The 18,547-nt window shown below is 42.0% G+C and overlaps 1 protein-coding gene across 2 annotated transcripts in view; it reads right to left on the reverse strand.

The window, feature by feature from the left end:
• NEO1 (neogenin 1) overlaps positions 1 to 18,547 on the reverse strand; it is a 141,907-nt gene that overhangs the window by 41,709 nt on the left and 81,651 nt on the right. For both annotated transcript variants that reach the window (XM_010291935.1, XM_010291936.1), the window contains exons 7-10: positions 8,814 to 9,033; positions 3,131 to 3,285; positions 2,446 to 2,594; positions 1,276 to 1,414 (exon numbers count right to left, since the gene is read on the reverse strand). In XM_010291935.1, the coding sequence (XP_010290237.1) occupies positions 1,276 to 1,414; positions 2,446 to 2,594; positions 3,131 to 3,285; positions 8,814 to 9,033 (663 nt within the window). The remainder of the gene's footprint in view (positions 1 to 1,275; positions 1,415 to 2,445; positions 2,595 to 3,130; positions 3,286 to 8,813; positions 9,034 to 18,547) is intronic.

The raw sequence follows: 18,547 nt of genomic DNA on the forward strand, positions 1-18,547 counted from the left end.
GTGCAAAACGATGGCTCTAAGCAGGCCAATTCCAAGATGAGCCTACCCCAAAAAAATCAGTCAAATGCTAGTAATTACACACATCTCTGACACAGTTTTGGTCCCCCCACCTCCATTTTTAAAAGCACTCAGGAGGAAAGAAACCTAGAAAGAAGGTCAGAAAAGGGCACTGAAGTTTGAAACAGCTTCCGCAAAAGAGACGGCTAACCATTTCTGTGACTTTTGAATCCGGAAAGAGAGATGAATGAGGGAGAATACAGCAAAGGTCTAGAAAGTGAGGAGCTGGACAGAGTGGGCTGGTGGCCGCGCATTATTCACTCTTCCAGGCAGTACAGCTCTAGGCAACAAATGACGCTAACGTACGGCAGGTTCAAGACGGACAACAGGGGCTGATTTTTCATAGGAAATTTTTTTGTAGAATCTTTGTCCACTTGATGTTGGGGATGATAAAAGCTGACACGGGTTAAAGAGGGTGCTGACAGTGTTCCACGGAAGAGAAACTGCATTAGTAAATACAAGGAAACCACTGCAGAGTCAAGAAGTCCCAGCGAAACAAACTTTTAGACATAGAGAGAATTTGGGACAGTAGTCCTCCCTGCTCATCTGTTCTGCTTTTGGTCACTCCTGGAGAGAGGATTCCAGGCTGGGCTCACTTTTGGTCTGACTGTTCTTATATATAAACAAACTCCTCTATACAAAATAAAAGTTAACGTTAACTCTGATCATTCTACAATTATTCATATATCTTACCTGTATTTGCTGACGTTACCTCTTTATTTGCCTTATAGAAAATACTGTTACTGCTTCCTGCTTTCATTGTTACATGCAACTCATGTAATAGTATTTGTGCTGGAGTCCAAACAAAGACTTCTCCCATATGACCACAATTAAAATAAAAACACTCCAAAAGCAAAAGTCTGCTCGTATGTAAAAATATTATAGAAGCTAAAAAATAATTTGGAGCTGTTGCCTTCAATATAATTGTGTTTCTGTCCACTCTTAATACTTTGTAGACTCAATAACCCATGAAATAAACTACTGATGTTGAACTGAAGGAGACCGTTGTTTCATAATCAGAATCAGGTAAAGTAATTTTCCTTCACCTAATTTGGAAAGCCTCCGGGGGAACTTTCAGCATGCATGGCCATACGCAACAACTACCTTATTAATAAAACAGGGCAACAATGAACAAAAACCATAGAAGTCTTTCTGGTTAAAAATTCACTTAAAGGAAATGACCTGAAAAGAAAAAAAAATTGGAATAAAGCAGCTTACCATCTGACAGCGTTCGTACAACAACATCTTGGGTCGAGACTCCAGGACCGTGTTTATTGTAAGCTACCACTCGGAAACTATACTCTGTGTATTTCTTTAATCCGTTAATGGTGTAGGAGAGTCCTCCGACATCAACATCCTGTTCATAAACAAACGCACATACAAGTCAAGGTCACAATCAGGTCTGCAACTGTTATAAACGTCTTAGACTCGCAGCACGGTAATAAAGTAAAAAATCTGCGTCTGTAGTGCCCGCAGATCAAACCCACAGTTCATGGACAGCCAGGACTCATAAAGATGCTAACAGGGAGCTTGCACGAGAAAATTCTACCCCTCCAATGTAAATCAGAACACGGACACTGATTCTGTAAATTAACAGGGATCTGACAAACTTGCCTATGAGCAAAAACTATTATTCTATTTTGGAATAGTGGGATGCAGAAGTAGAAATGGTAATTTTAGCTGAGGAATCCAACATTCCTATTTAAAAACCTCCTATTTAAAAATTATTGTACCTACTAACAAAAATATTCTTCCCTTAGTTTTTTTTAAAGCTGGACTCATATTGATATGCCATTGGATGGGAAATTAAATGACTGGGATCAATCCTCCTGAAGTTGTGGTGATTCTCAGGTGGCAACCTGTACTTGCACAGAACATACTGGATTCCTCCAGCAGAAATGTAAGAAAATTTAATCAATTAGGCACCACTATCAAAACATCAATCACTGGATCAAAGAAGTCAAAAAGCAAGAACAGTTGGGATCAAGGATGACACTAAAATCAGTAATTAGCCTACTTCACTAAAATAAAACCAGCCAACCTAATAAAAACTACGCAAGCATCCTTTACGCTAGCCGAAGCAGGACTGTTAAATAGTGCTGTAGCTATTTTTTGAGTTTTCCTCTTGTGATATGATGGACATCCCCAAATGCTTCTTGATGCCGACGAATATCTAAACAAGCCATCGTATAAAATATTGCTTCAATTCCAAGCCATGCTGGATTTTTAATTTGAAATATTTCTATATTATAGGCTAAAGGGATTCGGTCCATCAGAAAAACGAACACTTCACAAGGTGTTTCTAGAAATTTAAAGGTAAAAACATAATAAAAGAAAAAAGGCTGTTAATGGCATTGTACATCGTGCAGGAAGAGCCCGGCTCTGTACCTGTTCAGCGTCCTGTCCCTTCTCCATGTAATAGAGCTTGTAGTTCTGGATTTCTCCATTGCCCGACAACGGCGTCTCCCAGCTGACGGTAACGGAGGTGGGCGAAGTGGCGTACGCTCGGATATTGGGTGCTGGCCCAGGAAGCTGAACTAAAATGCAAGCATGAAACTCCGCTAGTCACCAAGCCTAACCGTTAACGTTTTCGGTAGCTAATTATTTTAGCGTCAACTTCACTATTAATCAACTCCAGTTAAAAGATGGGTATTTTTTCATGTTTCAGCATTTTACATGGATTCACTGGAGGGGTGTAAAGGTGGGACCAAATTTCTGAAGGAGATCCTGCTCCCTGGGTCAGATCCATTTTGTCCTGCACAATCCTAACAAATCACACCCTTTGCATTTTCTTAAAAGTTTTCTTTTTTTCCCCCCTTTCAGCTAATGACAATTTAAAAGTATTCCTTTTAAAACAGAAAGTTTAGAGGATTTACCGAGGAACGTCTTACCAGTTCTTCTTAAGGGCAAGAATAAATCATATAAGCATACCAACAGGGTAACCTGGCAAATCATTTTGAAACTATGGTCTGCAGGTGCAACGTTGAAGAATATCAACGGATTCTGGGAAAGATCACAACTGGGAAAAAACAAACAAAAAATAAGACGACGACTCGAAACGATTACGGCTTACCCTCAGGCTGAGTTGCCACCTTCAGCGGTACCGAGCTCTCTCCGGGGCCGTGCTTGTTCTGAGCCACAACTCGAAAGACATAAACTGTTTCTGGCATCAGGTTTTGGATGGTCACTTGTGTCTCTCCAGCACGACTTGTATTTTCAACGCGTTCCCTTTCGGAAACAAAAGGGTTGGGCACGGAAAGAATCGCTGATTAGTAAGAGGGTTTTTGAGGGGTAAATAAAGAGATAGCTGCTGCTTGGAACAAACCTAAGACATATCCTGTTTGAATGTATCGAACGTGTTAATGATGTGGTTATTTATACTGTGCTGACTACGCAATAAAACAGTAATATGCCAAAATTCCTGGTGACAAACAGCTTCTAATTTTGTAACTTCTCCTTGAAAAAAAGAAACGCACTGAAGTAAAAAAATAAATTAGACTCGACATGACAAAATTCTAAGTAGTTTCTTTGTTATTCTCGTAACAGCATGTGATAATTCACAGTGACAGTTTATCCTACTACTCTGAAGCCAGAAGAAAAAATATTTGAGCAGCATACACAGAGTCCGGCGAGATGGAAGGCATTTTTGTTAATATTGTGGGGCTGCTTTTTGTGTGTTTGTCGAAGAAGCTGTTTTAATGTATTCTTCTACCTCTAAACTTTACTTAGTTGCTGCCTAATATTTAGATTTTTTTAAAAACATCCAGGGGCTCTGACTCCCACCCACCCAGGCAGACAGCTGTGGCATTTCGGCGATTACCACACAAGTAGCGGAGTCTGCCCGTCGTCTCCACCGCTCTCGCTCCCTCTGACGCGCGAGCAGACACCATCCCTCGGCAGCGGTTGACCGTACGGGAAGACGCTCTCCGCGCCGAGGCGACCAGGAGGATCACTGCCCTGCATTTAGCGACCCCAGTCACGGGGGAACCTGCCGCTTCCCCCCCGTGGGAGCACGGGTCTCGCGCCGAACGTGGTTCAGGAACCTCGATCGGTTCTTGTCGGGCTCGGGATTGAGGGGAAGATCAAAAGATTAATCATCGACGAGCTACAGGCTTTATTTCCTACACGTCGCTGTTGTCACGCGAACTCTCCCGGAGCTACCTTCGGGTAATGACACCTACATGCTGTCCCACCCTGTAAACGCAACTAAAAGCAGTAAGTATTACAAAAGAAGAAACCAAAAACTTCCCCACTGAGAAAATAACGGGAAAACGTGGCTGCTTTGGATTCAGTTCTTTCCCTTTTGTCTGCTAGACTTCGGTTAGCTCTACAGCAGAGGGCAGGCGATTCTCATCCCGATGATTAGCTGCTAAGAAACCCTTTTCAATGCAGAAGCCCAGACAAAATTTTTCCACCGGCTCCCCTTTCCTACCTTCCAGCCATTAGGTTTTAGTTTCTATCCCAGAAATAAGATGCCAAAATCCCCATTTTTAATTTATTTCTTTGTAAATCAACGGGTACGGTCGATTCAGCATAACCCTGTTGAAAACGTTTTGAAATCCCCGTTATTTCTGCGCTATTATACTGTATCTACACGGAGGGAAACAAGACACTTACTGTAACTAAAGATCTATTTAAACACATTTTCTAGAATATTCTCCTTCATGAAAGCTGAGCTAAAATGACATTGCATAAACAGCTTCATTGCAGATTTTTATCAATTTCCACCATTAACTGAGCAGCGTCGTTATAGCATATTTGAATTAAAAATGTCTCTTCTTTTAACGTTTGTGAAGTATTTTTTTGCAAGACAGAAGCTGACACAGAAGCGAAACAACCGCTAAAGAAATATCATACCCACCACAGAGTGAAACTGGGCGGGGGCGTGGAACAAGATAAATATTTTCCCTCAGTAACCTTCCCAGTTATAGCTAGTGCAAAATGTTTGCTTGAACACATTTTCAAGCGGATAGTTTCCCTTAAGACGTGTCTTAGATATAATGATGGTATTTGAAAACCCAGAGTAAGTGCCAACTGATTCACAGCTGTGGAGTAACATTCATCTCCCATTGACATGCAAAATATATTGAATTTTCTGCCTCAAGTGTAAATGCGCTCACTGATTTTACCTAGGAAAAAAAAATATCAGCAATCCAAGGTTATTATTTAAAATCACCCCAAAATCAATTTTTTTTAATGGAAAGGCAACATTTATCAAAAAATAAATAGACACGCCAAAGTATTGCAATTTTCAGTAATAACTAGGAACCGTGCCTTCCCTCACAACAGTATGTTAAAAAGATGTTGAGATTAATCTAATTAAGTGCCACATGAATCTCGCATTTATGCCCTTTCTTAGGGAGCCTTGAGCACCTTTTACGAGCTCTAATGTGTTTAGGTAGGCATAATAGGTAGCAAAACAGATGGTCTATATGAATAACTATACTGCCCTACAGAACATGAGGACTATTCTAACTCATTCCGGTTTAATCCCCAATTAAAAGGCTCTGTAAACTAGAGTTAAGGTTTAAAATAGCTCTCAAGTACCTAAGGGAAAAAGCCCACAGTTCAAACCCAGCAACCAGCGTTAAATCTGGAAACGTGAAGTTTCAAGTTACGCTTGAAACAAAAAGCGACCATCAGGGAATTATGAGAAGCGAACATCGGCTGTGCCAGCCACGTCAGCCGCAGAGCCCGGCCCCGAGCTCACAGAGGCGTTTTGACAGCGCGATTACACACAATTAAACTCCATTTTCTGCCTTTGGAGCACACTACCTTGAACCGGGGGTTTAATATTCTTTGAATCTCTCACACGTGTGATTTACCATCTCGTGCCAGCAAGGTGCTAGCTATTTCTCTCATTTTCCTCCAAATCTTCCAAGTTTGGAGATCTTCTGCCCGAGTGCTTGTCTAGAATTTCACAGAAATAAACCTCCCTTTGCCTCCCCAACACATTTCAGTTTTCATACCCTCAATTTTCAGGGGGATTGCCTTAAGTTCGGCGTACCGAGGGCAAGGATGCGTAACTAGACCACCTCTGAGGAAGACGGTAGTTTGTATCTGATCAGATTACTTGAGTTCTTCTAGAGGCGTGACAATAAAGCCGTGAGACGCCCGTAATTGCCTCGATAAAAGCCGCTCCCTGACATCATCAAGCCAACGTGAGGACGTGCCACCAGCTGGTGACATTCTGCAGCCAGTGAAAGCAGCAGAAACAAGCCGCCTTCACGGCTCATTTCCACGCTTTGAAAGGCTCCTCTTCCATGGATAGTTTCTCCTTCTCTGTTAAAGAGGAACCTCCAAGCCCCACAGATCTTTATTCTCACTCGCTCCTCAGCGGACGCCCCATATTACCAAACCCAGCTTGAACCATTTCAGAAGAGATAAAATTACTGCAGCTTCGGCAGCGTTTGCATCTTGGCTCTAATTCCTTGTGTTCCGCCGCTTACAAGTCTTCTGTAACATTCCACTTAGGGGCCAACGGTTCCCTGCAAGCGGACGCCGAGTTTAAAAGGCGAAATACAGAATTTCTCGGGGGCAGAGGGCAGCCCTCGGTGGCATAAAGCCGCCGTGGGGCACGGAGCAGCCTTTCGCAGGAACACCCCATCATTACGGGGAGGGGGAAACCACATCCCGGTCATCTTGCAGTCCTCTAAAAAAGCGCGAAGGGCAAAATTAAGGAACACCTTGCCATGTTTCTGTGAGCATCTCCTTTCACTGAACAGATAAAAATAAAAGGAACGTAAACCAGCGGTGGCCGAGGCAGCTGGCACCGCGGGAACCGCACACCTTGTATGCTGCAGAGAGAGGCAAGTGCTGCTACAAGACCAATACGAAGATGACTCTCTACAACCCTTTAAAGACGGTTTAGAGATGTCGGAATATCTAGCGAACCCGTTCCATGTTATAGGTACTTCCTACGTTTTTCACAAGCCTGATTTAATGGTAAATAAATCAAATGCCTAGTTTGATGGCTGCTCAAATACGAGCGAGGAGAGACAACGCTTAGGTTACTAAAAGGATCCCGTAACGCATGCAATGAAAAGAGTAGATGGAGGCAAAAATGTAATAGCATGAGGAGATGGTACCCGTGCACTTAAAACCACAGCGAAGATACACAATCATGTATACTTCAAGGACTACAAGGCGATCATTTCAGCAGTATTTTGTAACGCTGAGGAAGAAAGGAGGGTTGCGCATGGAAGCTTGACTTCAAAATTTTCTGATTTCTGACTGCTGAGGTATGTGTGACACGTTCATCAAGTTCTTTATTCAGTAACCAAGCAACGTTTCCACAAGGCCCAACTAACTGGTCTAAAAGTACCACGTAACATCACTACGGTAAACAGAACTTTTTTTCCTTTCCTTTGGTTTTTTTTTTTATTTTAATCGTTCTCATTCTCTAAATCCAGGTTCAGTGGCAAGATTTCACCGTATTTCCACACCACTTTATGAAATGTGCGATACCAACTGTCTTTATTAAAAAAAAAAACACCACCTTGCAAAAAGCAGAGGAGTGGAGAAGTTGAGAAAATAGTTAGTATGTGCTAATAAAAGGCTTTCAGAGCCTACTCTGAACCCTGATCCAGAAGGGCACTTAAGCAAACAAAGATTTCATTGAAGTCAATGAAACCACCTGCTTACATATAAGCGCCAGCTTAAGTAGCTGGCTGTGTAAACTTGCTGCAGGCTACAATAACCCAAGCCCGCAGGGTTGCTGTGCAAGAACTGGAAACAGCAGTTTCTGCAGATTGTCCTGTAATTTCTTCATTTATTCACCACAAATAACGAGATGCCTCTTACCCTTGGTTCTGCACGTGCTTTTTGGCCCAAAAGGAATATTTCCTAGATTTCTATGATCTTGTATATAGCGGAAAGGCGTGTGGTTTGTTTCCTCGGAAGCAGTACAGGGAGAGGCATGAAGGCATCTCCAGCAAATTACTTTCTAAAAACCCAGCGGGTAGAGTGGTTATAACCAGGAACGTGAGGGAGGAGAGGCAAGAAGCAAGAATGGCTGGCAGGACCCCACCTTTTCTCCTGTCTCCCTTAAAATATCTCCAGTAAAAATGACTATTACTAAAGTAAGGAAGTAGTAGAAAAACAACATTTGTGAGGCAAAGAAAATTTTACTAATTGCCTCAATTAGTCATTGTGAGCCCAGATGAGATGTCTGTCCGCAGAACTAAGGAAGAGTGGAGTAAGTAGTAGTGCAGTTTATATCCTTTTCAAATGACTTTCTGAACTTTGAGTCTCATGCTCTAGTCAGTAAGTAGATAATTTTCTCTTGAGTAATAAATCCGATAAGCAAGCTAATTCGCAATTAATTAAGCACCGCTCAGAATGATTGTTAGCTCCAACTTCTTCAAACTTACCACAACAACTTCAAACTGTATTTCGGAGCAGTAGATCCCAGCAGCAAGAAAAAGGGGTGGATTGAACTAAACCATTGGGGTAATATGTCAAACACTCACAACTGCTTCGCATTCATGAAATTTATTTACAGGCATTACTAGGAGAGAATCAACACTTAACCAACACCTACCACATAGGTCTCTCTAGAATCAGACTATAGTTACAGGGTTCCTTAACGCGCTTCCTCTAATCAGGGTGCAGGAGGGAAGGGAACGCAACCCCTCGGACTCCGCAGCCTGTAAGACCTTGAGCGTTAAAGACTCAAGGTTTACAGCACTCCCGAGCAAAGCTAGCGTGAAGAGTCATGAAAGAGCACGACCCGTTTTACGCGTCGAGGTCTTTACCTGTTTATGCCTTCCTTGGTGTAGAAGATTGAATAGGTGAGGTTGTCTCCTTGAGGGTCTGACACAGGCGTCCGCCACGTCAGTCTGATGAAGCGAGTGGAGACGAGGGTGGCCACGACGTCCCGCGGGGCTGAAGGCAATGGTCCTGTTGTAGCTGGTGCTAGATGGTCATTAGTGGCACTGGTCAGTGAAGTGGGAGGTAATGTTGGGATGGCAACATCTTGTCATGTGCAAACATTGGGGAATATGAAGGGCAAACATCAACCACGGTTTAAAAAAAAGAAAACAGGGAAAAAAAACACAAAAGAAATAAACAAAACCACGATGGGAAACAAAAGAAAATGAACACACACAAAAAAGGCCATTAAACTGAAGGCTGACATGCAGGCAAAGGTAACTACTGAAAACTAATGGGAAATAGTAAAGGACACGTCACTGTCGAGCAAGCAGACCAAATCTCCATTGTAATGGAAGTGGCAAGGGAAAGGGAAGGGTGAAAACTGAGGATAAAATATGACTTCGTAAGAGGACATACCAGTGGCAAACAATATTTTCATTTCTTTGTAAACCAGATGTAATACCAAACGTTTACCAATAAAATACCCCAACTCATTATTTATCCAAAAATAGATCCAGACCCAATTTCCTACTTTATTCCATTAACATGCAGAATTAATTTCTATTATCCTCAATCATTAAAAAATGACAGACGAATACACAAAATTCACTTAAGAAGCGCAAACTCATCCAGGTTGCGCAATTAAACACTGAAGTCAGTTCACAAGGTAACTGCTTTCTGAACTGGCTGGGTTCTACTACTGCCAGTGGCAAGATGTGGTGACCAACTTGGTAGGACAGTGGAAATAGAGACTTTTTCCTAACTTTCACTAACGTCACTGTCGTCTTTCCATCAATGCTCTTCCTCCCTCTCATAGTATCTTTGTAAAATGATGTAATAGATGTTAACAAGCATAAACAACTCTTGCTTCATATTATACGAAGACTTTGCAAACTTTTTGGTGCTAAGTCATGTATGTCTTCCTGTATTACTTTAAAGCTAGGATAAATCTCTAGGATTATTGCATTAAAAGGTTGGCAAGTTAACAGCACAAGCTGTAATGTACAAATAGCTGTTCTCCAAATCCTATTAAAGCAATCCAGCCAGTAAATCTAACAGTAATATTCTGAGCAGCTGGACCCCAATTACCGCAGAGTATTACAGGAAGCACAATTAGTAACAAAACCCTAAAGCTCAGGATACCCTGAATTTTTCTGGATTCTTAACTATTTACCAAGCTTAAGCCACCTGATGACATTTTCCACACGGGAATCTATGCTGCCAAATGCATTTATTCACTTATTAATTATGGGATCTAACTAAAAAGGCATAGATTTTGCCCAGAAAGAAGTTCAGGAATAGTACCGCTTCTGCTGAGCACTGCAGCATTTCCACCTAACGTACTAACAGAATATGTGGACTTGGGCCTCGATAAACAAGGCGAAAACTGCACACAAAAAACCTGACGAAACCAGAAAACGTTATCGGAACAAGCAAACCTTCAGGCAGACACACTGAGACCGTCTCAGCTGCATTGAAAAGTCAACCAGCAACATCAACCTGATTTTAAATTAAAAAAAAAAACAACAAGCCCAACCCCCAACCCTCGTCAACCAAAGCATCATCTCACACCTAGGTCTTGAATTGGCAGAATTCTTTTTTTTTTTTTTTTTCATTTCTATTTCTTAGGCAATTACCAACAATGGTGGAAGAACAAACCATTTGCTTTTATCAGATTTGCACCATGTCATAAAAGTAGTGGGCAGAACTAAGAGGCACTTCACCGTTTCATACGAAACGCTACTGCCCACACCTCCGACGACCACCACAAAAGAGGCCCAGCTCCACGGGGACATCAGCAATGTCCTCCCGCCCTCCGCGCGTGCCGGTCTGCCTGTTACCGCTCCATCGCACCTTCCACCTTTCCTGAAGCTCTCAGTCACGTCTCATTTCCTCTCTCAGATACCACCCATCCTGTCAACTGGGGAAGTTTCACTCCCCCAACAAGCACTGGTGTAATTACAGTTTAATTACATTTCAATTACATGTTTCTTCTTGCTTTCATGCTAAAATCCAGACTTATTACTTCAACACCTCTATCTCTACAGGACTCTGCCAGATTCCCAGAGCCAGGAACATACATATTTTGGTATTGAACATACAGATCACAGAAAGACAAGTACTCAAGAATATCTTCCTAATTATCCTTTCCACACCATGACGGCCACAGATCACAATTATGTATTCTTCAGCACTTCCCTCCCGATCAATACACTACACCATTAATTTCACATTCATTGCAAAATCTAAACTATTTTTATGTTCCCATAATTAGATTTCTTACAGAAATGCACCACATTTTAGCTCTTCTTCTGGGCTGAGACAGGTCCCCTGTGCCCCGAGGCAAACCTTGTTATTGCAGACAGGGTATTTCAGTACAGAGCTTCATCCCTTGTTCGATGGTGCCTTGTTTGATATACAAAGGAGCAACAGCAGCAACTCAGGGCAGAAAAGGTTCTAGGTGAAGTGACCAGCACTTACAGTTACTGCTATATCCTTACTCCAACCTACATCACCATATCTCAAAGCAGCGAACACCGGAGAGTGTTGTGGACAACTTCTTGACATCAGTACTGGATGACCCAGCAGGATAGATGCTCTCCTAGATTTGCTATTCGTAAATAAGGAAAATTTGTTGAGAGATTTGATAGTCAATGGCATCCTTAGCTGAAATGACCAAATGGAAGAATTTAAGATCCTAAAGAAACTGCGGAAGGCATTTGGCATCATCAAGACACTGAATTATAGGAGAAGAAACTTGAGCATGGCCACAGGGCATGTGCAACCCCACGGGCAGCTGCCCTTACAGACAACAGAGCCCAGGAGAGCTGGTGGATCTTCAGGGACAAACTCCTCACAACCGCAGAAAGATTCCTCTTCCTACATGCAGGAAAACAAGCGGGCATGGCAAGAAGCCAGCTTGGATGAACAGGGAACTCCTGGCCCAGCTTAAGCTTAACAGAAAGTGTAAAGGAAGCAAAAATAGAGACCAAAATGGCTAACGGCACAAAATCCAGAAACACCCTCCAGGCATGCAGAGGTGGAATTCGGAAAGCCAAATCTGGACTGGATGGGTGGATGGTGAGGAGTGTGGAGAACTGGCTGGCCCAGCAGGCTCCCAGCATCGTGGCGAACGGGGTGAAGGCTAACCGGCAGCCCAGGGTTACCTGGGTGGCATCACCCAGGGCTTGATACTGGGACGTAGAGGGTTTCAGATCTTCATCAGTGACCTGGTGACGGGACAGACAGCATCCTGTTTGCTTTTACAGGTTTACAGGTTGTGCCAGACTGGGAGGAGCAGCAGATACGCTGGCAGAGAGCGGGACCTGCCAGCTGGAGAAGTGGGCTGGCAGGAACCTGAGAGTTCAACGCTGACAAATGCGGAGTCCTGCGTCGGGGCCAGGGAATCTTCCCAGCTATCATCTCTCTGCTCCTAAATAACAATTAAAGTGTGATTCAGTATCGCATTTATGGTCCCAGTTACAACAGCCAGGCTTCTCCCATGTTTAAATTTGAGCCCATGTTAATAGTTCCCTTGGACTGGAGACTTACTCACTGCACCTATGGACTTACTCACTCCTTCCACATGATGTTGCCACTGAGGAACAAGGCACGGTACTCTGCAAAACACCTCCTTGGTGCCCGCAGTTTTCAGCATCTTTCCCAGAATGCCTGCTTGATTGACTTCCATTTCTTTTCAAAATTTCATATTTCCGTTCACTTTAGACTTCAACTGAATATTTTCCCCTTGCAGGGCGCTTTAATTTCCTACCCTTCTATTAACTAATTACAATTAATAATATTATTCATGATGATGAAACAGTTTGAGGAATAATCTGTAGGGAAGCGGTTATACAAACAAACTCGTGGTTTACAGCTGCATCAGCCAAACGCCTTCTGAAGTAGCATCTTCTGAACCGTTCTGGTGAATCTTTGATTGATTGCTTCACACATGTATTTAAACTACTTGACATACAAAGCGCCTCCGTTTTTCAAAAAGAAAGTTAAGACACTTCATATCCAGCACAACAGGCAGTTGCTACTTCAGTACAGGAATTCCTTATAACCATTTCAGTTGTGCATTTTAACTCAAGGAATACTGTGGATTAATTTCTACCGTATGAACTTACAAAGAACAAAACTCTGAAGAACAGCACCGGTCTGCCGTTCTCCAGTACAGCAGTTGTCTTGTTAGAGCTGGGATACCTATTCACGCTCAAAATGCAAACCGTGCACCTCCCGTCACCTTCCGTTAATACTTTGGTTTCTCCTACGTGTCTTGGTAATATTGTCGGGTGAGCTGCTTCAAATTACATGCTCTTGATGCAAAAGCTGCATCCTACCCATCTTTAAAAAGTCTTTCTATTTAGTTAAAATGTAATACAAATATTTTTTAAATAAGTAAGTCGAAACAAAATGCTGAAGTTTCTCTACGGAAAATTATTCCCCTGGCAAATTTTTAAAATTCATCTGCTTAATCTAAAATACATCCCACATACTCATGTATTTGCCTTCCTATATAATGAAAACAATCCATCTTTTACTTAAGTGATTTGCACACAGTGCTTGAAGAACCTGCAGGCATCACGATGAAGAGTCTGGGAGAGCTGCCAAGATTTCCTAGACTAACAGAAACCCAGTTTTATCCTCACGCCAGACTCAAAACCAGAAATATTCCTTCTGACAGCATTATAGGTAGATTGGTCAAACACACCGAAAAACTCGTGGCGTCTGAAAGATAAACTGTGAACCAAATAAAAGCACAAAGCACTTGTAAATCGTGCAGGTAAGGTAAGCAATGAATAGGCAAGAAAACTCACCCACTGAAAGCTGCAATTAAATACCAGCTTGGTAGCAATTTGCTACTGTTGATAGCTGTGGAACGTATTTAGAAGACTAGGTTATTTCCCTGCCTTTTTTCCCCATTCTTCCTCAAAATGCCTTGAGTGCCATTACAGACGGATTTGTACACAGCCGTGTCAGCGGAGTGCTCAGCAGTGCAGAGCTGCGTTAATGAGTAATTACACTAAAATTAGTTTTAACGCCAATAAGGGAGCAGCTTTATTACTTCAAGCTTTTAAGCATGGTGTAACAAGTAGCATGCAAAACAAGTCTCTTCTTTCTAACATGTATTTCATCACTTTTTAAAAAGTAACTATGCTCTGGAATATTCTTTGCAGATCTACTCCTACACAGTTTGACATTAATATCGTTAAAAAAAAAAGTCTATTCAGCAAGTGACATGCTAAGAACATGGAAAAAGAATGATGTGGTTGCATGCCAGGCATGCAGATTTATCTTTTCAACCACTGCTGATATACCAGCTTTTCTGAGCTGGTGTTTTTCTAAGGAATCAAGAAAAAAATCCTTGCTCAACTTGGCATCACGCAAAGGCTGTACAGTCGAGATAGAGCCTGTTGTCTTGAATAGCATCTGAAAGAAATCATTCAGCAAAACAGCGGACATAAAATGAATAACTCCTTAAACAATGGCTCCACTGCAGTCAGGGGCTGAGAGGATACATTAACACTGTCACAACGCAATTTCAATTCTGGATCAATAGACGAGGAAAGTCAGTTGATTTATCTGTCTGCATCTAACAAAAATAAGTTAAAACCAAAGAAAATGTTTCAAGCAGTCATTTTTCTGCTTTGCACAATAACTTTTGCTTATGTTGTAACCTGGGCAACAGAGCGATGCCTAAACTACTGAACAACTACAGGTAATGTTCAACTATGGAAACCCAACTGTTGCAGGGTTTGTCCCAGCAATCCACCAACAGGATAAGGTAGGCAGAAAAATGAGAGAAGTACTATTTCCTTAACTTGCCGCTAGAAATTATTTTTACCCAGAGTACATATACTTTATATGGGATACCAACAGGCAGCATTGTGCATCTGTGATGCCCAGGTGCAACACCAAGACCTCCAGCTAAGACATCCCCATCCCTCTAGCATGAATCCCACCGATCCAGTGTAAGAGAAGACTCATTTTGTCCCCCCAGACCTGCGTTTTGCAAACCGTAAGGTTCCCAGCTCGTTTTGCTGTGCAGAGCGAAGACACTGGGACGCACGTCTGGACTGCCAGTTGCTCAGCTCTTTCCAAGGGTTTCTTCTGAGCAGACAGCAACTATCGCAACTATTTTATCACAGTGTTCTGGGCAGCACCCAAATACCCACAAGGAGCTGGACTCGAATGAATAACAATCAATGACTTATCTATAACTTGAATCCCTCACTGGCAAAAGCACAATGTTTGAATTTTACCAACATTAGACTGGTAAAGTCTAAGAGGCAAAGGCTACAGGTGTCTCTCAGTCTGACACACGAATGTGGTACCCAGCTTTTAATCATGTAGGAAAAACGAGCCCCACTGCTATTAGCGTAATTCCCTGCGGCGAGATAACAAACAATTGGAACGTGTGTCCGTGGTGCTAGTCCATCATTACCGTTTCAGGATGCTGATGGGATCTTTCACAAACAACTCTGTCAAACATGCCACACCTAAAAACTAGTAATTGAAATGCTCTACTGGTTAGCTAATTATTAGAAATATTTTCCATGTTGTCCAGCCCCTCCGGTTTAGATTTCCTTTTTCCTCCTTTTTTCCTCCCGTGGCACATTATTGGCATATTCACGACTTCCTCCTGCTTTGGGCAATAACATTCCAATTATACCATCGGATATACTACGCAAAGGAAAAGCAGAACAGGAATGTTATCTGCTTTCAGCTTTGCTGCTGTTTATCTGAATGACCTGGGCTGAGTCCCTGTGCCTTGGCTGCCTCACTGTCTGTCATGATTATGCCACTGCTACAACCCACCTCATAAAGGTAGTGTTAAAATGTATGCAATTAAAATGTGTAAGCACTTTAAGAACTAGTTAGTGGCCAAATTTAGACTATTCTTGGCCATATTTAAGTGCTCCCAAAGTCACAGTTACAATGCCTGTCAAATGAGAGCATCGGGATTTCCGGAACCGAGGTTGAGGCTGCATCTATGTCGGAAGGCAGCAGGGGAGGCACTTGAGGGCGAGCCATCTGAGAGCCAAGCACCCACATCGTATGGACTCTATAGGTGCCACTTTGGATTAGCTCTTACCCTGAACACCCAACAGGGACCAGAGTGCATCTTCCAGTTCAGTTTCATCCCAAGGCCATCGACATCCAGTACTGAGGTGCAATTCAATGGTGAGGAGCATGTCATGAGTGCTCTCCTGATGGAAATGAAAACTTCTACGTAGGTGCACCTTCAGAGGACATAGATACTGCAGCAAGTGGAGAACAAGATCAACCTGGCCAATGGGAGCCAGTTATGGGGACAACTGAGGAATGTGGGCCATCAGGGAGTGGTTAATATATACTATTAGAGAAGAAAAGAAAGTCCTCTTTGTAAGAACTTCAGAGCGGATTTGTAACTTTTAAATATAAATAAATCTTTGATTTCAGCAACAGAGACCTACTACAAGTACAAATAGCAAATTACTATTTTGCCAAAAAAGCTGCTGGAAAAAACATGACCTAGGACATTCAGATCTTTAAACACCTTAAATATTTTAACTGTGTACCCTAAGAAAAAAAAACACCTCAGTACTGATATGTTTAATTTTGACTTGGGGTATTTGGAGAAAACTGTTTACTCGATAAATAATATTTTTCACATAAATTGCTATTTATCTTACTCCGGAAAGGTAATCAAGACTTTAATTTTTCTTACTTTTACCTAATGCAGTGTTTTCCTAAATTCGAGCTTTAGTATACGGTATCATTCCTCCGGCTTCAGACCAGAAGGATTCAACCTTGATCAGGATTAAGAAGCTGTGATACTTCTAGGAGTCATAGTCAAAAAACATTCATTTTCTCTTGTACTTTTTGCCTCATAGTGTTCAAAACATACAGTACTAACTGGTTGCAATGTAATAAGTATGAAATAACAAAATTAGTAAGTCCATGCTATGCAACTACCCTTTAAATTTTTTCTTTCTCTCCTATTTTTTCCCCTGTGTTTTTACTCATATCAAATTGTCAACCTTCTTCAAATCCTTAATTCATAAATTTATGACAGAAGGGACATCATCTTGTTATTCCTAGTAGTCCCCTGCATGAGACCATAATCAAAGAAAAACACATTAACTGGCCCTAATAAGTTCTTAGAGGCCAACGGCCACAATGCGGAAGCTGGTACCTTGTCTCAATAGATCAGTTATAATAACTGAATTACTTCCTTCCCTTGGAAAAACTAATTAAAAGAAATCTATCGGACCCCTATTCTTCTACTAAGAGCTGCTTTCATGCAAAACTGAAAAAGTGAGTAAGCAGACATGGAGAGCAGAGTGTATTAAACTAATTTCTGCTGTCTATAATGAACATGCATTTCCTGAATCTCCAGGATTTCCTAACGACAACCACCAGCACCTCTGTTTACGTGGTGTAAGACACCGATCTAGGTCTGTTTGACATGACTGTAACAAGACAACAAAATTTAGTATTTCAGAGAAAATTCAAAATTATATCAATACCTGTGTACAAAATTGAGCTTCATGAGATCATTTAAACTTCAGAACTTTGTGTGTGATTTTGCTGGGTAAGGAAATTTGTCAGAAAAAGAAAACACATGAGAACGTTCAGACCAACACCTACAAGAAAGCACAACTGTGGCCAGCTGGACATAAAGCCTACTAACCTTGAAATTACTTCTAGAATTAAAATTGCACGAACCATTCAGAAACGCGAAGCACATCTGCTGAGGAACTGACCCCATAAGGCTGCCTCGTGCCTGCACGACTGTGTAACAGTGGTGTGTTACAGACCGGGGACAACGGGCTCAGAAATTAAAACACCGGGGGAGTTTATGGTTTATATTGCACTGCTTTATACATTACTTGCTGCGATTAACTGAAAATCCATTAGTAATGCTTATCATTGTATATGAAAGACATTTGGTACCAAAACGGACAGAAAAATGGCAGAATCTTTGATAACGGTATTTTTCCAGTGACTTTTTTTTTTTTTCTTACGATGTGTTCACATGGCAACAGCACCTTAGTGTGTTTTTGTTTCACCACTCTACCTGGCCAAAGAAACCTTCAAGTTGGCCAGCAATTTTCAACCCTGGGCATTTTTTTTTTTCCTACGCCCTTATATACCGGTCTTATTAAAGCCAATGCTTTCAACTTCTGTAGTAGTTTAACTACTTTTGACTATAACACATAATCAATTACTGATGGGAAAAGGAGGTGACGTTGTCTGGGAATTTACATCTGCCGAATGGGAGAGATTCCCCTCTCCCACTTGCCCCTCGCACGTTGTAGAACTGGCTGTACATACATAAATACCTACAGAAAGCCCTGTACTGGCTTCATGGCCTCCAGGACCCAAAGCCAATTCACCTCTTTAGTCCAGAAAAAAAAGAGTGTACAGCTTTCCACGAAGGCTGCAAGCCAGCTGAAGGCGCTGGGACGCTGACAGACCCCAAAACTGGTTCAAAGGAGGTGGCCGAACTACAGACTGCCCTTTGGGTTGTAAAGAGTCATTAGAAGAAGGAAAGTCGTTAGAAGGAAACTGCTGCCTGAACCAAAGAAGAGTTTAAGTGAGCTGCCCAAGGGGACACAGACGTCAA

The sequence above is a fragment of the Phaethon lepturus genome, unplaced genomic scaffold, assembly GCF_000687285.1.
Source record: "Phaethon lepturus isolate BGI_N335 unplaced genomic scaffold, ASM68728v1 scaffold20547, whole genome shotgun sequence".
NCBI lineage: Eukaryota > Metazoa > Chordata > Aves > Phaethontiformes > Phaethontidae > Phaethon > Phaethon lepturus.